The sequence below is a fragment of the Anomaloglossus baeobatrachus genome, chromosome 7, assembly GCF_048569485.1.
Source record: "Anomaloglossus baeobatrachus isolate aAnoBae1 chromosome 7, aAnoBae1.hap1, whole genome shotgun sequence".
Classification (NCBI taxonomy): domain Eukaryota; kingdom Metazoa; phylum Chordata; class Amphibia; order Anura; family Aromobatidae; genus Anomaloglossus; species Anomaloglossus baeobatrachus.
The window spans coordinates 41,896,229-41,919,008 of NC_134359.1; the positions used below are offsets into that span (position 1 = coordinate 41,896,229).

Below are 22,780 nucleotides of genomic sequence, written 5' to 3' on the forward strand. Positions count from 1 at the left end.
ACATCACTGCAAACCCTTAAATGATAATGAAGACTTGGGCAAGTGTTTTAATATCACTTTCTTCGGCGCTCCATTGGGAGACCCAGACGATTGGGTGTATAGCTACTGCCTCCGGAGGCCACACAAAGCATTACACTAAAAAGTGTAAGGCCCCTCCCCTTCTGGCTATACACCCCCCGTGGGATCACGGGCTGCTCAGTTTTCAAGCTTTGTGCGAAGGAATACGTCCATCAGTGCCGCAAGTGGCGTCATTGACCTCGCAAATGTCTGCGTTTGCGACTTACGCTATCAATGCGGTCTTGGACTCTACCAGCCGTACGTCAATGGCGTCCGCCAACTCTGTGGTTTTACGCAGAGCCTTATGGTTAAAGGAATGGAAAGCAGATTCTGCTTCCAAAAAATGCTTAACCAGTTTGCCATTATCTCAAGACAGGCTGTTTGGTGAGCAATTGGCTGAAATCATTAAACAGTCCAAGGGTAAGGACTCTTCCTTACCCCAGCCCAGATCAAGCAAACCTCAACAGTGGAGGAGACAGTCGAGGTTTCGGTCCTTTCGAGGTTCGGGCAGGGCCCAATTCTCCTCGTCCAAAAGGACTCAGAAGGAGCAGAGGAGCTCAGATTCCTGGCGGACTCACTCACGCCCAAAGAAAGCAGCCGGAGGAACCGCCTCCAAGCCGGCTGCCTCATGACTTTCGGCCTCCTCTCTCCGCATCCTCGGTCGGTGGCAGGCTCTCCCGCTTTTGCGGCATTTGGCTGCCACAGGTCAAGGACCGGTGGGTAACAGACATTTTGTCTCACGGGTACCGGATAGAGTTCAGTTCTCGTCCTCCGCCCCGGTTCTTCAGAACTTCCCCACATCCCGACCGAGCCGATGCTCTTCTGCAGGAAGCACGTGAAAACCAGGCGGTTCCGGATGGAATCTCTCCTCTCCGTCATTGCCTCGATGTCTCAAGGAGATTTCCTAGCATCAATAGACATCAAGGATGCTTATCTCCACGTGCCGATTGCTCCAGAGCATCAGCGTTTTCTACGCTTCGTCATAGGAGACGAACACCTTCAGTTCGTAGCCCTGCCATTTGGTCTGGCGACAGCCCCACGGGTTTTCACCAAGGTCATGGCAGCAGTGGTAGCAGTCTTGCACTCTCAGGGACACTCGGTGATCCCTTACTTGGACGATCTACTTGTCAAGGCACCCTCTCAAGAGGCATGCCAACACAGCCTGAACGTTGCGCTGTAGACTCTCCAGACTTTCGGGTGGATCATCAACTTTTCAAAGTCAAATCTGTCACCGACCCAATCACTAACATATCTTGGCATGGAGTTTCATACTCTCTCAGCGACAGTGAAGCTTCCGATGGACAAGCAGCGTTCACTACAGACAGGGGTGCACTCTCTCCTTCAAGGCCAGTTGCACCCCTTAAGATGCCTCATGCACTTCCTGGGGAAGATGGTAGCAGCAATAGAGGCAGTTCCGTTTGCGCAGTTTCATCTGCGCCCACTTCAATGGGACATTCTCCGCCAATGGGACGGGAAGTCGACGTCCTTAGACAGGAAAGTCTCCCTTTCCCAGACGGCCAAGGACTCTCTTCAATGGTGGCTTCTTCCCACCTCATTATCACAAGGAAGGTCCTTCCTACCCCCATCCTGGGCGGTGGTCAACAGACGCGAGTCTGTCAGGGTGGGGAGCAGTTTTTCTCCACCACAGGGCTCAGGGTACGTGGACTCAGCAGGAGTCCACCCTTCAGATCAATGTTCTGGAAATCAGGGCAGTGTATCTTGCCCTACAAGCCTTCCAGCAGTGGCTGGAAGGAAAGCAGATCCGAATTCAGTCGGACAACTCCACAGCGGTGGCATACATCAACCACCAAGGCGGGACACGCAGTCGGCAAGCCTTCCAGGAAGTCCGGCGGATTCTGATGTGGGTGGAAGCCACGGCCTCCACCATATCCGCAGTTCACATCCCCGGCGTAGAAAACTGGGAAGCGGACTTCCTCAGTCGCCAGGGTATGGACGCAGGGGAATGGTCCCTTCACCCGGACGTGTTTCAGGAAATCTGTCGCCGCTGGGGAAGGCCGGACGTCGACCTAATGGCGTCCCGGCACAACAACAAGGTCCCAACTTTCATGGCACGGTCTCGCGATCACAGAGCTCTGGCGGCAGACGCCTTAGTGCAAGATTGGTCGCAGTTCCAGCTGCCCTATGTTTTTCCCCCTCTGGCACTCTTGCCCAGAGTGCTACGCAAGATCAGGTCCGATTGCCGCCGCGTCCTGCTCGTCGCCCCAGACTGGCCGAGGAGGTCGTGGTATCCGGATCTGTGGCATCTCACGGTCGGCCAACCGTGGGCGCTACCAGACCGGCCAGACTTACTGTCACAAGGGCCGTTTTTCCATCTGAATTCTGCGGCCCTGAACCTGACTGTGTGGCCATTGAGTCCTGGATACTAGCATCTTCAGGATTATCTCAAAGGGTCGTGGCCACCATGAGACAGGCTAGGAAGCCCACGTCTGCTAAGATCTACCACAGTACGTGGAAGATTTTCTTATCCTGGTGCTCGGCACAAGGAGTGTCCCCCTGGCCATTTGCATTGCCTACCTTTCTTTCCTTCCTGCAATCTGGTTTGGAAAAAGGCTTGTCGCTCGGCTCCCTTAAAGGGCAAGTCTCAGCGCTATCGGTATTTTTTCAAAAGCGTCTAGCACGACTCCCTCAGGTACGCACGTTCCTGCAGGGGGTTTGTCACATCGTCCCTCCGTACAAACGGCCGTTAGATCCATGGGATCTGAACAGGGTACTAGTTGCTCTCCAGAAGCCGCCCTTCGAGCCTCTGAAGGCTGTTTCACTTTCTCGACTCTCACAGAAAGTGGCCTTTCTGGTAGCGGTCACGTCTCTTCGGAGGGTATCCGAGTTGGCAGCGCTGTCATCCAAAGCTCCCTTCCTGGTTTTTCACCAGGACAAGGTAGTGCTGCGCCCGATTCAGGAGTTTCTCCCTAAGGTGGTATCCTCTTTTCATCTCAATCAGGATATCTCCTTACCTTCCTTTTGTCCTCATCCAGTTCATCGGTATGAAAAGGATTTGCATTTGTTGGATCTCGTGAGAGCACTCAGAATCTACATTTCCCGCACGGCGCCCCTGCGCCGCTCGGATGCACTCTTTGTCCTTGTCGCTGGTAAGCGCAAAGGATCGCAGGCTTCCAAATCCACCCTGGCTCGATGGATCAAGGAACCAATTCTTGAAGCCTACCGTTCTGCTGGGCTTCCGGTTCCATCAGGGCTGAAGGCCCATTCTACCAGAGCCGTGGGTGCATCCTGGGCATTACGACACCAGGCTACGGCTCAACAGGTGTGCCAGGCAGCTACCTGGTCGAGTCTGCACACTTTCACCAAACATTATCAGGTGCATACCTACGCTTCGGCGGACGCCAGCCTAGGTAGAAGAGTCCTGCAGGCGGCGGTTGCCTCCTCGTAGGGGAGGGCTGTTTTGCAGCTCTAACTTGAGGTATTAATTTACCCACCCAGGGACTGCTTTTGGACGTCCCAATCGTCTGGGTCTCCCAATGGAGCGCCGAAGAAGAAGGGAATTTTGTTACTTACCGTAAATTCCTTTTCTTCTAGCTCCAATTGGGAGACCCAGCACCCGCCCTGTTTCCTTCGGGATTTTTGGTTTTTTCGGGTACACATGTTGTTCATGTTGAACGGTTTCAGTTCTCCGATGTTACTTCGGATTGAATTTGTTTAAACCAGTTATTGGCTTTCCTCCTTCTTGCTTTAGCACTAAAACTGAGCAGCCCGTGATCCCACGGGGGGTGTATAGCCAGAAGGGGAGGGGCCTTACACTTTTTAGTGTAATGCTTTGTGTGGCCTCCGGAGGCAGTAGCTATACACCCAATCGTCTGGGTCTCCCAATTGGAGCTAGAAGAAAAGGAATTTACGGTAAGTAACAAAATTCCCTTCTTTGTATCCCATTGTGGGCCATATGGTATCAGAGTGTCTTCCATTCCCATTAACCACAGTGTTTATGCGTTACGACTAGACACTAACATTCAGATTGAAGAATTGTGAAATGAAGAGCCGAAACAGTTGATGTTCTCCATCATAATGAAATCTGACAGCATTGATCTCATTAAGGCACAAACATAACATTTCTACCCGACTCTTTTATTGATTGTTTTTATTTCTTCACTTGCAGCCAACGAACGCTATGGCAGCTAACCGGGCAGTTAGACGGGTCAGCTCGGTTCCCTCAAGATCACAGTCCCCTTCTTACGTCATTGGATCTGGAGTGTCTCCATCTAGAGGGTCCTTGAGAACTTCACTCGGCAGTGGCTACGGCTCCCCATCCATTACAGACTCCCGACCGCTTCCAGCCTCCACCACATACTCCTCTACAACGTTGCCTTCTCAGAGAGCAGCTTCTCCTTACACAATCCGGAGGTCCAACTCTCCAAACGGTGTCCGAAGGATTGGTTCCCTCACTTCTCGGCAAAACTCGAACCCTAATGGCATGACCTCAAATTACCAAACATTAGGGACTTCAGTTAGAGTGGGTTCCCCGCTTACTTTATCCGATACGCAAAATCGAGTAGGCACGACAGCCCAAACTCCCATAGTGTCCTCCTCCTCTCCAAAACGAGCGGGAATGACTGCAGTGCCACAGCACATGGGAACGTTACAGAGGAACTTACATGACATTGACCAATATGGTCAGCAGCCGTTTGACATTTATGAAAGAATGGTTCCATCACGACCTGACAGCCTTACAGGTTGGTAAAGAAAAAGCTTTCTATATACGGTAGTAATGTATAGTCTCCAAATTAGTAAGCTTGATGAAGAAATCGCAACCATATAAAGATGAGTTTTGCTTTGTTATAGGTAATCTGTGACTCTTAAGATAAATACTTGTTAATTTTGTAGACATTGCTAGCTTAAACATTTGTTCTACTGGCAGCAGCAGTGATGGATCACTGCCACAGATCTGCTGCGCAATTACCAAGACTTCACGGTATAAGATATAATATGGATGTTCCCTGAAGAACATACCCACCTAGGGGCCACTATTTAGTGGTACTCTGGTGTGTTACTCTCATTTGTTATGGCCCTTTTTGCATTGTGTTTAACAGTATAAGATCTAGCCTGTGTTTTCTGCCTCCTGCTTGTGATAGGTTTCTCCCTATTGGCAAAAAGAGCAATGTGAAACTTAAAGGGAACATGTCACCAGATTTGGCGACTATAACCTGTGGCCACCATCAGTGAGCCCTTAATTCCAGGATACTGTATATAAGAGCCCAGGCTGCTCTGTTGAATGTAAAAATCACTTTTATAATACTCAGGGGGCAGTCCGGTCCAACGGGTGTTGATGCTCTCCGGTTCGGTGCCTCTGTTGCGATTGCTGTCCTCCTCCGACCCAGCCCAGTATGGATGACGTGTCCTGCGCAGGCACCCTTTGATCTGCCCTCCTCAGGGCAGATCAAAGTATTGTAGTGCGCATACGCGGGTGGTCTTTCACCTTTCCTCGTGCCTGCGCATTACAGTACTTTGATCTGCCCTGAGCAAGACAGATCAAAGTGCGCCTGCGCAGGACCATAAAGCCGGCTTGTGTTGATGACGTAGGACATGTCATCCATATTGAATATAAAATTAAACAAGGAGCGCATGTGAAGGGTCTGGGAGATAGCGGTGAGTAGAATAATAGAACCTGGTATGGTTGTGCAGGCCTCGCACAACCACGGTGTAAGACGGGAGTATAATGTTAGTGCTCTTCCAGCCTGCTAGCTCACGATGTCCATCTAGTGAAGTGAGTTCCTGGAAAGCTGGTCACGTGACAGATCGCTGGGCGTCACTGGTATTGTCTGACCTCCATGCTAAGCAGCTCTTGCCGTGAACCCACAGGGGGAATAATCAGCAGTAAAGTATAAAAGCACGGTCTAATAGAGCGCTAAGGAGGCCACAGTGTTGGGTAATTTTTTTTAGAATTTATTGCTTTCTATCAGCCACAGCGCGTTTCGATATACACAATATATTCATCAGGTGGATATCCACCTGATGAAGATATTGTGTATATCGAAACGCGCTGTGTCTGATAGAAAGCAATAAATTCTATAAAAATACCCCAACACTGTGGCCTCCTTAGCGCTCTATTAGACCGTGCTTTTATACTTTAATGTCATCCATATTGGGCTGAGTCGAAAGAAGACCACAATCACAGCAGAGAGGAGGCGCCGGATCAGAGAGCAGTGGCACCCATCGGACCGGACCACCCCCTTCGTCAGTATTCTAAAAGTGATTTTTACGTTATTACGTTATACAGTGCGGCCTTGGCTCTTATATACAGTATTCTGAAATACTGTATATAAGAGGTCAGTGGTGGTGGCCACAGGTTATAGTCACCAAATCTGGAGACAGGTTCCCTTTAAGTTCATAGGATACAGCAAAGAGCTTAAACAGTACATAAAGTCCATTTGAGACCAAGAAGGTTTATAACTACTGTTAAAGATTTTATATGGCCACCTACTGTATTGCTGCTTTCTTATATAAGCAGACATAACTGCGTATATTGGAGCAAGGGCCTCTGATGACCAAGAGGAGCATGTACTGGACCGGTAGAGCAAACGTTTTTGTGGAACAGCTTGTATTGCTTAGTGTGTGACAGGTATGAATCCATAGTTTTGTCCACAATCGTATTAATTATGGGAGAAGTGTCAGATAATTCGATCAGATGTATACAGTTCATTTTTGTGTAATTTTTATCAAGTAGAAAAACAGACTGTGCTTCACTCACCCTCCCCAGGTCTAGCACTGAGTATCCGCAGCCACTCCCTGTTTCTGTTATTGTGTTCAGTGTTGACATCACGTCGACAACGCTGCAGCCAATCATTGGACTCAGCAGCTTTGTTCAAGTTGACTCACAAGCCGATTGGCTGTCGTCGTGACTTCAGCGCTGCAGACCGGACCAGTGGCGGAGACTCTCAGTGCTGGACCTGGGGAGGATAAGTAAGGCACATTTTTGTTTTGTGTTTGTTTTTTAAAAAAAACGGCCAAAGGGTTTTTCTGAAATGGGAAACTCCTTTAAGGAAGTTCAGTGATAAGGAATCTGAGCTTTCCTTTTTAAAACCTCATTCTGCATTCTGCGAGACCTTCCTCTTTTGTGCCTGGGGCAAAAATGTACAGTATTTCCAAATCATAGAGCGCTTTTCAGATGAAACAGTTATCTAGAAATTCAGATCAGAAAAATCATGCCAGGTGGGAATGGCAATTATCAATAACAAATTGCCCAATCTCCATTTGCTATTTTTCCACATAATTGCTTTTAGATGAATAGTATTCTCAGCTGAGGAGATGATTTGGCGCGTGTGCCGTAGTCAGAATAGGCGTTTAAATGCGGAAACCGTAGGCACACAGACACATGGCAGATCCGAGGACGGATGACACACATTCATAGTCTTAATGCCATGTTTAGAATAGAATAAGCGCTTATAATTACGTTTTGTCACCGCACATTCACCGGCGTCTTGTCTCCGAGCTCTAATAGTGCTCAGTGCCGGCTTTACGGGGATGATTGAAGACGCCATAGTCATACACTTGTGTGTTCTGCTGACACTTTGTGTTTCCACATGACTTCGTATTTATCTTAGGAGACATCCTGCTATTTAATGTTCCTTAAAGGCACCGTTGTGTAATTAAGTATAACATACTTGGCGATCTGAATTCGCACATTTGCCCTCATGCATATTCAGATGCCAGCTGTCACGTGTCTTGTACATGTTATATTCTGTGCACATTGTGTTTATAGCTCACGATTCACATATATACTAGGGGAGAAAAGAATCTCCAAAATTGTGCGCCGACTTTTGATTCCCCCTATGTGCTTCCAAACATCATCCAAAGGCTCCTATAGACTCCTTGCATTCTGGTCATTTACGATGAATAACCAGTAGGTAATCCAAAAGTGTTCCCTTGTAAAGAGGCAGGGTCGGGTGTCCAGAGCAAGTCCGATCAAAGAAGTGAAACTCTTGTGGTACATGCCCACGATCAGGACCTGGACGTGTCCCGACCTGCGGGGCCGTGAGTCTCCTCCGAAGGAAACTGCAGCTGCTCGTGCCCACGATCATGACCCTGGCGGGTCTTGACCTGCGGGGCCGCAAGTCTCCTCCAGTGGAGACTGCAGCTGCTCATTCCCACGATCATTACCCGGGCGGGTACGACCATTCGGGGTCACGAGTCTCCTCCGAAGGAGACTGCAGCTGCTCATGCCCACGATTCGGACCCGGGCATGTCTCGACCTGCGGGGCCGCGAGTGTCCTCCGGAGGAGACCGCAGCTGCTTTTGCACATGATCCGGACCCGGGCATGTCTCGACCTGCGCGGCCGCGCGTCTCCCCCGGAGAATACCGCAGCTGCTCGTGCCCACGATCCGGACCCGGGCATGTCTCGACCTGCGGGGCTGCGCGTCTCCTCCGGAGAATACCGCAGCTGCTCGTGCCCACTATCAGGACCTAGTCGAGTCCCAACCTGCGGGGCTGCGAGTCTTCTCTGGAGGAGACCGCAGCTGCTCGTGCCCACGATCCGTACCCGGGAATGTCTCGACCTGCAGGGCCACGAGTCTCCTCCAGAGGAGACCGGAGCTGCTCGTGCCCACGATCCGGACCCGGGCATGTCTCGACCTGCGGGGCTGCGCGTCTCCTCCGGAGAATACCGCAGCTGCTCGTGCCAACTATCAGGACAGTGTCGGGTCCTGACCTGCGGGGCCGCGAGTCTCCTCTGGAGGAGACTGCAGCTGCTCGTGCCCACGATCCGGGCTTGGGCAGTTGCGGTCTCTCGCTGTGTTCTCCCTGTGGAGAACGCTTGCCTCTCCGCATTAAAGAATTGACATGCTGCACCTTAGAAAGCCATACTGCTGGTCAGATTTTGCTGTGGGAAAACCAAGCACAGTGGGCACGGGATTTCTATAAATCCTATCCACTGTGCTTGTATTGTATAACGCAGCGTTTTGGATGTAAGAAAAACACGCCACATCCAAAACGCTGTGAATCCTGATCGTGAGCATGCACCCTTAGGCTATGTGCGCACGTACATGCTGAAATTTCTGCAGCAATTTGGTAGCACATGTGCGCTGCAAATCGCTGCAGAAACGCTGCATTGCAGCATAGATGCCGATTTCATGCGCTCGGGATGCTGCCTCTCCCATAGACAGAGTGGGAGCAGCATCCAAAGCACACGAAAGAAGTGACATGCTACATTTTTAAACGCAGAGATTTTGTCAAAGTTTTGACACTCAAATCGCTGCATTCAAAAAAGCATTGTGCGCACGGATTATGCACAATCTTCATAGATTGTGCAGGTGACGCAAGACTCATGCGCTTACGCTGCAGTGCAATACGCAGCGTATATGCATGCAATTACGCTACATGCACACATAGCCTTAGGGTGCACAAAGCGCTCTTTGAGGACTCTTGCATCGGGTTTGCTTCCAAAGACACTTGGAAATATCTGTTAAAAAAAAAAAACACTTGAAAGACTTTCTATTTCTTTTCTAAAACGACTTGCTGCTTGCTCAGTCTTTTGAGCATTTTTCTTGGATTTCAGAAAATGCCTGGTGGAATGAAGGCAAATTTACTTCTTTGAAGCAGCCCCTGATGGGAGACGCTCCAACCTAGGCACCGCTCAACAAATGCCTGCAAAAAAGCACAAAACCATCCAGGAAAAAAACATGTGAAAAATCATTCAAAACTGTTGCAGGAAATGATCAACTTTGTCAAAAGGAGCATTTACTATAGCGGTTTCCATTGCAAAAATGTGTTGTTTTGACAGCCAAAAAAACTGTGCATACAGCCTTGTAGTTTTTTTGGAAAGGTTCCTCTCCAAACAACGCAATGAAAATAGCCTGAAATGTTTGAAAGACTCTTCCTTTTCAATTCTTTACTAAAACCACTTTTCTGTTCATAGACTTTTGAGCATTTCTCGTCTGCTTCGGGTTTTGAAGGAAGTGCAAGGTGAAAGGATAAAAAGTGAATGTCACTTATTTGGAGTAGATTACATTAGAAGATGCTTCAAAATAAGCACTATCCAATTAGAAGGATGCAATATAAATAATTCTGGAAGAAAACTGCAAACATTTCCAAATCAAAAACTTTTTAAAACCTCATATGAAAACCAAAAACTTCATAAAGAAGTAGTGCTTCCTAAAGTGATTTCCTCCCAGCACTTTAATCACAGCTCTTCCTGTTTGCCCTGGATCGGTGGCAATTGGGGTAATATAAGAGGTTAATGGCAGCTTACAGCTGCCACTAAGCCCTAGATTGGTGATCGGGACCCCCCCCCAATCACTAATCAAAGTAAATAAACACAAACACCGGAAAAATCCTTTATTTGTTATAAAGTACAAAAAAAGGCCTCTTTCACCACTTTATTAACCCCAAAACACCCCTGCAGGTCTGATGTAATCCACACGAGTGGGGGACCGCACGTTGTTTTTTTTAAATGATTTATTTAAATAATTTTAAAGAAGTCGCATACGGTTCCTCCTAGTTTAATACATGGCCAAGATAAGTGCACGGCCGAGCCTGCCCATCACTAATTGGGATACATCAGCCATGGCTTATTTTCATTATTAAAGAAAAATAAATAATCACAAAATACATTGTTTTTACTGTCTGCCTTTTCTGTTTGGTAGTATAGTTTTCTACCTATTGGCCATCTTTTGGAGCACTATAACCCATCTCATTGTACAGGTCATAACCTTTTTTTCAGAAGCGTGCAATAATACCATGTTTTATTTATTTGACTTGGATGTAAATATGGCAGCCCCATGTATAGATATCAATCTGTTTGTGATAATGTTGTTTCTGTGGGGCTTTTCCATCCTGAGCCTTTAGATGTTATTGGAGAAATAACGGTGTCAGAGTGCACACTGTGTCGCTCCCCCATTAATCACTGCACAACTCCAGGGACCTGCCGCTGCATATCCAGTTAGATTTCTTAGAATGTAGGCATACCGTGTGGGTTTCTAAGTCTTTCAGGCCCCAAGATATTTTATATGCTATTTAACAAAGCTCCTAGAGCCGGGGTGCACAACATTTTTTGGTTCAAGTGTCACATTGCCATAATAAACCAATCCCAAGCACTGCAAAAAATATTAATGAGTACTTACATGAATACATTACCAAAACCACTATCAGAACATTAATACATCACCAGAAGCACATTTTAAGTATTTGAGGAGGATTTGGACAGTTTCTGCTCTTACAGATGCCATGATGAGATTTCCCTCTTCTCTGCCTTCAGCAGCTTATCCCCCAACATTATTCTCTTAAAAATAAAAGTATCATTATACTTCCCATAGATAAAAATATCTCACATCCTGCACCCTTTACTATGCTTGATAGACAAAATATTTCTCCCCCACACTGCTGCTTTTCATAATACACCCACCACACTGCCCCTCTCCATAATGCTGTCAGCCCTACAGACTGCCTTTCTACATAACCCCCCCCCCCCAACTGCATCGGTCCACAAAGTCATTGCCCCTCTCCATACTGTCCACCCACACAGTGCCCCTTTCCATACTGTCCGCCCACACAGTGCACCTCTCCATACTTTCCCCTCAGACTGCCACTCTCCATACTGCATACTGTCTCCACACACTGCCTCCCCTCCATACTGTCCACCGCAGACACACATACTGGGCCACTCCGTAACACAATCCCATACACACTCTCCATTTAACTCCTCAAACTGCCCCTGTCCGTAATACTTCCTCCCCCTCAGCCCCTCGCTCTATTGTGTCTTTCTTAACAATCTCGCCCCATAGTGAGTGTGCTTTGGAACACAATCTTCAGCTCCTCCATGGGGCGCTTACAGGGGCTGACTGCATCGTGCTGACCTCATCACACTGCTGCACATCAGAGCAGGGGCTGACAATCTCTCTATTCTGCCTCAGTGCCGGCGCTCAGTATTCGCATCTGAGAGACACAAAAACATTTGAATATTATAAGCAGTGAGAGGCGACTGCCAGACAGGTCCGAGGCCGTGTGTTGTGCTGGCCTGTTCTAGAGGTCTTTACCATCTTGAATTGTGATTATTGTTTATTAGTCTGAATTAAACCAGGTGATGGATTCTGGATAGTGTGTGTCATTGGGATGTCCTTCAGAGCCATCGCTCCGCTTTTATTTGTTGTTGTTGGTATACCAGTAAGGATGTTTTTGCAGATTCTCCCTTTAATCGCCCTCACATCACCATTAGCTTCCAGATTCTTCTTTGTGTATAGGGTCTATTAAAGTGTTTTGTGCAGTGAGATGGCGCATGTATGGTTGCTCTGTCCTCACCGCGCACCGTGTACATTGGCACTGTGCACCTGCTACTGTCAGAGGAAGAACAGAAGTACCAGCCACTCGCATTAAAAGTGCCAGTATTTTCTTTCCATATTCGTTTTGATGGCCGCCTTTTTCCCCAAAAGACCATAAAAACAATTGGGCCTTGTCTGAAAGAAAGCCTGTCTTGTTGCCACTAGCTACCAATCACAGCTCAGCTTTTATTTTTTAAATGGCTTTGGTGAAATGAAAGCTGCACTGTGATTGGTTGCTATGGGTTACAAGAAGCTAGGAGAGCGCACACTGGGGTCATAGATCTAAAACACACAGGGAATTAATACACAGGGAGGTGGGGATAGGAAAGAGTGACATTTATTCATCTATATATATAATTGCCTTATTCTGTCTGTCTGTCTTGCTCCAAAATTGTGTCCCTACGGTGACACAAAGCTGATTGGCCGCTGGGCTCGCCATGGCCCCGCCCCCCCGCACGGATTGGCCGCTCGCCCAAGCTCCGCCCGCACACGGATTGGCCAGCCGCTCGCCCAGGCTCCGCCCCCCACACGGCTTGGCCTCTCGCCCCGGCACCCTGCACGCATTGGCAACTCGGCCACGCCCCGCCCCCCTCACGCAATGCACGCTCGCTCTGGCCCCGCCCCCCGCACGCATTCCCCGAACCGACACAGAGCCACGACTCCCAGGTGAGTACTGTACCCCCCGGAGCCCACATCAGCGTACGCCGCCAACCCAGCCGACACATACCCTCGCATTGCTGGGGTTGCCGCCGTATGCTGGTGTGGGCTCCCGTGCGAGTAGATGGGACGGGATACGCTGGTAACCATGGTAGCATAGTTACCAGCGCATCAAGGTCCTGCAGCGGCAGAACATACACACGCGCGCACACACACACACACACACACATCAGATCACACTCACTCTCACACACACATCAGATCACACTCACTCTCACACACACATCACATCGCATCCACACACTCACAACATCCTGGGATATCGCTTGCTTCTCGGCGGCGATACTGTGGAGTGATCTTCCAGGACCTGCCGGAGGATCACATGGCCAGAAGCATGTGGTATCTCCGGATGTTGTGAGTGTGAGCGCGTATGTGCGATATCTTCAGTGTGTGTGTGTGTGTGAGTGTATGCGATCGGATGTGTGTGAGTGTGTTCTGATGTGTGAGTGTGTGTGTGTGTGTGTGTATGCGATCGGATCTGTGAGTGTCGGCAGAGGAGCATGGCGTGCTGGGGGAGGCTGGGAGGGGGAGGCTGGGAGGAGAGAGGCTGATGCTGGGGGAGGCTGATGCTGGGGGAGGCTGGGAGGGTGTAGGCTTATGCTGGGGTAGGCTGATGCTGGGGGAGGCTGGGAGGGTGTAGGCTGATGCTGGGGGACGCTGAGAGGAGAGAGGCTGATGCTGGGGGAGGCTGGGAGGAGAGAGGCTGATGCTGGGAGGGGGAGGCTGGGAGGAGGGAGGCTGGGAGGCGAGAGGCTGATGCTGGGGGAGGCTGGGAGGAGGGAGGCTGGGAGGAGAGAGGCTGGGAGGGGGGAGGCTGAGATAAGAGGCTGATGCTGGGGGAGGCTGAGGCTGGGAGGAGAGAGGCTGATGCTGGGGACAGAGAGGCTGATGCTGGGAGGAGAGAAGCTGATGCTGGGAGGAGAGAGGCTGATGCTGGGAGGAGAGAGGCTGATGCTGGGAGGAGAGAGGCTGATGCTGGGAGGAGAGAGGCTGATGCTGGGAGGAGAGAGGCTGATGCTGGGAGGAGAGAGGCTGATGCTGGGAGGAGAGAGGCTGATGCTGGGAGGAGAGAGGCTGATGCTGGGGGAGGCTGAGGCTGGGAGGAGAGAGGCTGATGCTGGGGACAGAGAGGCTGATGCTGGGAGGAGAGAGGCTGATGCTGGGGGAGGCTGAGGCTGGGAGGAGAGAGGCTGATGCTGGGGACAGAGAGGCTGATGCTGGGAGGAGAGAAGCTGATGCTGGGAGGAGAGAGGCTGATGCTGGGAGGAGAGAGGCTGATGCTGGGAGGAGAGAGGCTGATGCTGGGAGGAGAGAGGCTGATGCTGGGAGGAGAGAGGCTGATGCTGGGAGGAGAGAGGCTGATGCTGGGAGGAGAGAGGCTGATGCTGGGAGGAGAGAGGCTGATGCTGGGGGCAGAGAGGCTGATGCTGGGAGGAGAGAGGCTGATGCTGGGGGCAGAGAGGCTGATGCTGGTGCAGCATGGGGGATGGAGCACGTTTGGGAGTGCGCAGCATGGCGGATGGAGCACGTTTGGGAGTGCGCAGCATGGCGGATGGAGCACGTTTGGGAGTGCGCAGCATGGCGGATGGAGCACGTTTGGGAGTGCGCAGCATGGCGGATGGAGCACGTTTGGGAGTGCGCAGCATGGCGGATGGAGCACGTTTGGGAGTGCGCAGCATGGCGGATGGACCACGTTTGGGAGTGCGCAGCATGGCGGATGGAGCACGATGGGGGGTGCGCAGCATGGGGGATGGAGCACGATGGGAGGTGCACACCTCCCCCCAACACATACACACACACAACACACCACACACACACTGGGAACCACAAACACCGCCCTACACAGACACCCACACACACAGACAACGCTGCACACACACAACACCCAACACACAACCACCGCGGCATACATAAATATACGCACATACCACGCAACACACACAAATTGCACAAAACATACCTCCCCCCAAAACACACCACACCCACACAAACCGCGCAACACACACACACAACGCTACAGACACACACAGCGGTCCACAAACAATGCAACACACATAAAACACCGCTCTCACCCCCCGCCACACCCAGACAACACCCAGAACATGTACAGCGCCCTACACAAACACTTGGTAACTACACACAACAACATATATATATACATATATATATATATATATATATATATATATATATATATATATATATATATATATAACAAAAATCATACATTAACTACACAATACGTAAATTCTAGAATACCCGATGCGTAGAATCGGGCCACCTTTTAGTATAAATATAAAAAATTAATGAAAGTAAGTAATAAGTATTGCCATACCGCCGCTCTCTGTCCTCCCTTCAGCTCTGCCCTTGTTGCTAATTGTGAAACGGAGCAGTTGGGGAAGATAATGTCGGCTGTGTACATAATAGTGGAGAAGAAGCTGGTGTTTGTGGTAAATGTAGTTCACAATAGTTATATAGTGAGCCCTACTGAGCAAAGAGAACCCGGTATGGAGACGACGGGGCTAGAAAGAGGAGTAAGATGGTAGCCAGTGGCTGAGTTACTTTAATCCCTTACTGGCTATCAATACAACTTAAAAGTGTTTTGCTACGAACAAAGTTGATTTTAATCAATCTATCTTGGAATAATAATTTCCACAATTGGATGTGTTTAAAAAAGATGTTCCTGTGCTGAGATAATCTTATATATGTGTCCCTGCTGTGCGCTGTGTAATGACCGTGTCTGACCGTACAGGGACATGGTCTGATCATACCTCATCTCCTGGGAAGGGGAGAACACAAAAGAGAATATACAGGAAGCACAGCGCAGGATCATAACTGATTCTTTGTGTGAGGTAAAACCTTTCCCTGACGGTTTTTAAAAATTGTTTTACCTCAAAGAAAGAATTATTTGTGATTCTGTGCTGTCATTGCTTCCTCCCCTGCCAAGAGATGTACCTCATCTCCTGGGAAGGGGAGAACACAAAAGAGAATATACAGGAAGCACAGCACAGGATCATAACTGATTCTTTTTGTGAGGTAAAACATTTCCCTGCTGTTTTTTAAAAAATGTTTTACCTCAAAGAGAGAATAATTTGCGATCCTGTGCGGTAATTGTTTTTGTTTACTTTCGCCCCTGCCCAGGAGCTGTGGTATAATCAGACCATATCCCTATACAGTCAGACACGGCCATTACACAGTACCAGGGACACATATATGATTATCTCAGCACAGGCACATTTTTTTAAAATACATCCAATTGTGCAAATTAACCATAGAACGCATACCTGGGGCCTCGCAGGCCTGCTAGGTTACTTGTTTTCTATGGTAGATTTTTATGGTTGCACGTTCTATATTATTCCAAGTTCTATTGATTTAAAATGAACTTTGTTGGAAAACCCCTTCAAAATTTACCTGAGATATAAGTAAATAGCATCCACCGACGGGTGGCTATGCAGCAGCCGTCAGCTGTACACTACAGCTGACACCCCACTACATCTGTGACGATCAGTGTGGCACCGACCATAGCTGTTTAACCCCTTAGATGACAGCACTTTTGGGGATTTTCCAATGTATAGGTCCACAAAGTCACTTCAAAACTGAATAGTTCTCAAAAAAAAATGTTTTGTAAATTTCCTTGAAAAAAATGCTAAATTATTGCTATATTTTTTAAAGCTTAAAAGATCCTGATTAAAAAAAAGAACATTTTACAGATGGTGCAGATGTAAAGCAGAAAAGAGGTAAATGTTATATATGGTCTATTTTGTGTGGTGTGACTATAAGATTAAAGGGATAGTTATTCAAAGTTTAAAAAGTGCAATTTTTTTTAATTTTATGTAAATTTCTGATATTTTCATAAATGAATGCAAAACGTATCGACTTGAATAAATCATTATCCTAAAATATAAAAGCAAATCTCAAAATCGTTGTGATATGTTATAACATTGCAGAGTGATTGTCCCATAAAGGGACACTGGTCAGATGTGAAAAGTTTGACCTGGTCACGAAGGGGTTAAAGAGGTTATTCGACTACAAGGCGTAGGCACAAAAAATAAAAAATCATCGATTCTGGGAGAACCCACCGCTCCTGGAAACTTGTGCAGATTTGACTTCTGTAACCTCGCTGAATTCAATAAGCTCGAAGTTTAGAAATGTAGAAAAATAAGAACTTTTTGGATCCATTTTTAATTTGTTTTTTATTACTTTCAGGTTTAAGAAGTTCCTACGCGAGTCAGCATAGCCAGCTAGGCCAGGAGCTGCGCTCCGCTGTATCCCCCGACCTGCAGATTACCCCCATATACGAGGGCAGGACGTACTACAGTCCGGTGTATCGCAATGCCAACCACGGAACCATCGAGCTGCGCCAGGGCTCACAGACGGCCGTGTACCGCACCGGCTCAGGTGGGTGTATGGCTGTGCTGTTTGTGTCTTTTATAGTTTTTTAGATTTAGTTTTTACCTCTAAAATGTAAAGATGAAAATTGTTGGTGCATGATTAAAGGTGGAAAGGTAGTGGGTTTTTGTCTCTGGAAATACTGGCTTTTCTTCTATTAAATCCTATATGCTTTTGTTAGTTAATGTATTTATTGTGCAATTCCCAAAAGTAGTAAGTTTGACCAATTTGCAAGGCATGTGAAAGTAATGCATATGGTGAGATACCGGTTTTCTCAGAAAATAAGACGGGGTCTTATATTTTTTCCTCCGAAAGATGTGCTAGGGATTATGTTCAGGGAAGGTCTTATTTTTTCCCCAATTAAAAATAATCCACATAGATTGATAAATAAATCGCTGGTCGGTCTGTCGCTGGTCGGTCTGTCGCTGGTCGGTCTGTCGCTGGTCGGTCTGTCGCTGGTCGGTCTGTCGCTGGTCGGTCTGTCGCTGGCCGGTCTGTCGCTGGCCGGTCTGTCGCTGGCCGGTCTGTCGCTGGCCGGTCTGTCGCTGGCCGGTCTGTCGCTGGCCGGTCTGTCGCTGGCCGGTCTGTCGCTGGTCGGTCTGTCGCTGGCCGGTCTGTCGCTGGCCGGTCTGTCGCTGGTCGGTCTGTCGCTGGTCGGTCTGTCGCTGGCCGGTCTGTCGCTGGCCGCTCTGTCGCTGGCCGCTCTGTCGCTGGCTGCTCTGTCGCTGGCCGCTCTGTCGCTGGCCGCTCTGTCGCTGGCCGCTCTGTCGCTGGCCGCTCTGTCGCTGGCCGCTCTGTCGCTGGCCGCTCTGTCGCTGGCCGCTCTGTCGCTGGCCGGTCTCTGTTCTATCCACATACACGCACGCACGCACCCACGTACGTATGCACACTCACTGCACATAAATACCAGCCTGTCTCCTCTTCAGGTTTAGACTCCGGCAATAAAGAGACCTTTGATCACATGACTTGATGTCACAAAGGTCCTTAAGTAGTCTTATCAGACTATAAATACTGGGGCCCCTAGAAGAGTGGGGGCCCTGTAAAATTGCCTGGTTTGCTCTCCTTTCCCCCTAATTCCAGTCCTGCATACTAGCCTGTCTCCTGTTCAGTTCTTTTAGACTCCTAAGAGACCTTTGGTCACATGACTGAAGTCCTCAAAGGTCCTTAAACAATCTTAACCTCAGAATACAACTGCTAGGGGCTCCAAGAATGGAGGCCCTGAGAAATTGCGTAGTTTGACTTCCTCTAATGCTGGCCCTGACTGTAACTAGGGATTATTTTACATGAGTACAAGTAATTACAAGAACTATCTATTCAGGAGGCTGACCAGCCCTGCTAAATACAATATGGTAATAAAGTATCCAAGTATAAAAAAAATGTTCTTGCCAGGGACTATGTGCGCATTGTGCAATTTTTCTTTAGGAGATTAATTAACCAATGATCGCCAGGTTTGTTTTAGGCTCTATAAAGCGTTCTGTCTGTACCGCACAGCGGTGACGGAGGCCGCGGAGTCTGCCGCAGGATGATGAATGTGCTGTATACATGAGATGTGACCATGTTACTCCGCACAAAAGTCATTTGTACTGGACCTTTTGTATCAGACAATTACCATCGGGCCAGTAAATCAGCCGGCTCTGATTAAATGAGCGCCCCGCCGTAAATGATTTAAACTAATGGTTTGATGGACGCGCATACAATGCAGTGTTGACAAGCCTCCCTGGTATAAAGAACACTCCTGCAAGAATGGCCAACTAACGAAACTTTCTGAGGACTTGGAATTTTCCACTTCAGTATTGCTGGAGTCAGGGAATCCACCTCATTACCGCAGTAATTAAAGTCTGGACGCCAATTAGTTACACTCAGGATATTGATGATTTTGGACTGGAATGCACTTAAAGGGGCCTACTATAAAAGACTAAATACAGTAAAGCCAGAGTCTTTTTTTTTTTTTTTTTTATGGCTACAATACTCCTAAAAATGCACAATCTCTATTAGGCTATGTTCACATTTCCATTGTTTAGGATCAGTCACAATCCGCCGCTCTGATAAGCAACGCAATCCGTTTGGCGGATTCCATTGTTTTGTTTCCCTTAGACTTGTATGAGCGGCGGATGTGACTGATGACCCTGCGTTGCATCCGCCGCGCGGCGCATCTGTCATTTACTAACTGACCTTCGGGCGAGAGGGACGCAGCATGCACCGTTTTTTGTTGCGGCAAAAAAAAAAAAACGCACCCTTCAGGATTCCATTGGAATCAGTCAGAAGGCATAATGTAAGTCAGGATTCCGTTATACTGCGTCACGCGATGGATTCCAGTGCAGAATTTTGTCACGTTTTACTGAGCATGCCCAGCAGAACGTCCGAAATCATGCAAAATCAGTCCCGTCCCGTCCCCCCCCCCAACGCAGGTTTTTAACTGAAATGATCGCCTGGCGGACGGCTTTTCAGAGCGATCAGCTGATCATTCTCTCTCTTACTACAATAATTTCATGAAAGGAATCCGCTTTCGCTTGACAATCAATTCCATTTCTTGTCACCCATTGTACAACGTATCAGTCACAAGCGTGAAACAACGCAGGTGACTGATGCAAAAAAACGGAAATGTGAACATAGCCTTATCTACCAATATACCACCAATCACCCGTCATAGTGTATCGGCTCATGTACGAGCATAAAAAAATAATACATTTTATTTATATAGCGCCAACATATTCTGCAACACTTTACAATTGACATGTACTGACAATGACGACAATAGAAAGTAACACATCGTTCAACAATTACAGGACGAGTGAGGATCCTGCTCGCAATCTATGGGGAAATAGGTAGAACGTGCGTGTCATGTATGGTCCGGACATCATTGTAATAAATAATGGTTTTCATATGAACCTGCGTGATCCGGACATCAGACAGTAACTGTTTAAATGCACTTACATGCAATTAGTTGTATGGAGGATGAGAAGACAGCAATAGGAGGGAGAAGATTATAATTGACATTTAGAAAGGGAGAGTTGGATTAGGGAGTTAAGATCATAAGCCTGTGTAAAGACATGTGTTTTTAAAGCACACTTAAAAACATGGGGGCGGGAGATTAGTCTCATTGTATGGGGTACTGCATTCCAGAAAACTGGTGCAGCACAAATAAAATCTTAAGGCCACTTTACACGCTGCGACATCGCTCAAGCGATCTCGTTGTGATCACGGAATTTGTGACATGGGGGTCCATTCTCTAATATCGTTATTGCAGCAGTTATGATGCTGTTCCTCGTTCCTGCGGTAGCACACATCGCTCCGTGTGACACCGCAAGAACGAGGAACCTCTCCTTACCTGCGGCCGCCCGCAATGCGGAAGGAAGAAGGTGGGCGGGATGTTCGTCTCGCTCATCTCTGCCCCTCCGCTTCTGTTGGACGGCTGCCATTTTATTAGGCGGCGATTCAGTGACGCAGCTGTGACGTCGCTGTGACGCTGAACGAACCGCCCCCCTTAGAAAGGAGGCGGTTCGCCGGTAACAGCAACGTCACATGGCAGCGATTTGCCCATGTCGCACAACCGATGGGGGCGGGTACCCACGCTAGCGATATCGGTACCGATATCGCAGCGTGTAAAGTGGCCTTTAGAGTCGGAAGTGTGAGGTTCGGATTATGGAGGATGTTATTCAAAGATCAGTTACGGAATGAAGAGGACCGGTAGGGTGATGGACAGAGATGAGGGATGAAATATAGGGTTGGAGAGCTTTGTAGGTGAGAGAGATAAGTTTGTTTTTGATTCTGTAGCTGGTGTGCAACCAGTGTAATGACTGGCACAATGTGGAGGCATCTGTGAAGTTGCTGGACAGCAGAACATCTCCCCAGATATATTGCCAACAACATGACTGTAAGGGACTGAACAATCACATTTGTTTCTTCTCTGTAAAAGTTTTGTCGGCCTCTGCAAACAGGGCCATAAATGAACCTTCTACTTTTCCATCTATGCCCTCTCTTTTCCTTGATTGAGAGTTCTGGCTTTAGAGGAGGCAGAGTTGGTGGTGCACTGAATGGTCTGGCCGTGCCAAGGGTGCCTTGAGCTCCTGTGCTTTGTTTGAACAGTCATTTTGCTTTTAACAAGCTAGGGCCTAATTGAGGTGACTATCGACTAGGTCAGAATATCTCCAAAATGGACAGGTCTTCGGGTGTTCCTAGTGTCTATTTTTTAGTACCAGCTGGAAATGTTCAAAAGAAGGGCAACTGGTGAACAATGGTGTACAAGGTTTATTGATGTTCATGATGAATGGACTAGACCTGCTGGTGCGATCATACATGTGGAAAACCCGGAATTCATGTGGATGGTGGATGTCACTTTCACACGGTCCACCTGCCTAGCATTGTTCAGACCAAGCACACCCTTCCATAGCCGCAATATTCCCTGGTAACGTCAGTGCCTCTTCTATCAGAATAATGTGCCCCGACACCCTATAAATATTACTCACGAATGGAGAAATAAACACGAAAAAGAGCTCATGGAGACTTGTTCTAGAACACCCCAAACTCTAATTGTGTATCTCTGAGACCGGCTACAAAAACAAGTTCATAAAGGCTGCAGCTCCATTACAGGGGTTGTCCACCTTCCAGGACCTTGTTATTTATTTAAATGTATGTATTTGGGTCTTTAAAATAATTTTTGCAGTTGGGTTTCATAAAACATTTTGCACCGTGTGGCTTTTTCTAGCTCTTTGTTTCACAGCACATACTAAATCTGCTGCAAGGAGCTCAGAAAAAGACAGTTACAAACTCTCCCATGGGAATGTGCTCACTGATGGCTTCTCGGTAACCTCATTCTGCAGCCAACGATAGACCGTGTAACACAGAAGCAGGGCCGGCGTTTGCACCCAGGGAAGTGTCGGGGCCCTGGACAGCCGGGTGGGGCCCACTCGCTGTCAGCAAGGGCGGTGATTTATCTCGAGTTTGGAGGACAACAGTGCTCGGGTCAGCAGTCTCACTTACCTGGCTGCTGGCCCTTTAAATCCACACTTCCACGCAGAATTCACTGCTGAAGGCTGTGTGCAGGGGCATTGAAATTCATCTGTGGGAGGAGCTAGCGCACTGTGTGCTCCTGGCCCACAGATGGAAAGGAGCCGCAGCAACAACATCCCACTGAGCTGTATGTCCCTCCACCCCAGTGCTGTATACTCCAGAGCCGTATGTCCCCCCCCACCCCTGGACTGTATACCCCCACAGCTGTATGTCACCCCCACCCTAGTGCTGTATTCCCCCCCCCCCAGAGCTGTATGTCCCCACACCCAAGTACTGTATAACCTCCAAAGCTGTATGTCTCCCCACCCCAGTGCTGTATACCCCAGAGCTG

At 48.4% G+C, this 22,780-nt stretch overlaps 1 protein-coding gene across 1 annotated transcript in view; it reads left to right on the forward strand.

Moving 5' to 3' along the window:
* PKP4 (plakophilin 4) overlaps nucleotides 1-22,780 on the forward strand; it is a 391,306-nt gene that overhangs the window by 261,626 nt on the left and 106,900 nt on the right. Inside the window, exons 7-8 of the mRNA XM_075317248.1 lie at nucleotides 4,184-4,757; nucleotides 17,257-17,448. Coding sequence (XP_075173363.1) covers nucleotides 4,184-4,757; nucleotides 17,257-17,448 — 766 coding nt within the window. The remainder of the gene's footprint in view (nucleotides 1-4,183; nucleotides 4,758-17,256; nucleotides 17,449-22,780) is intronic.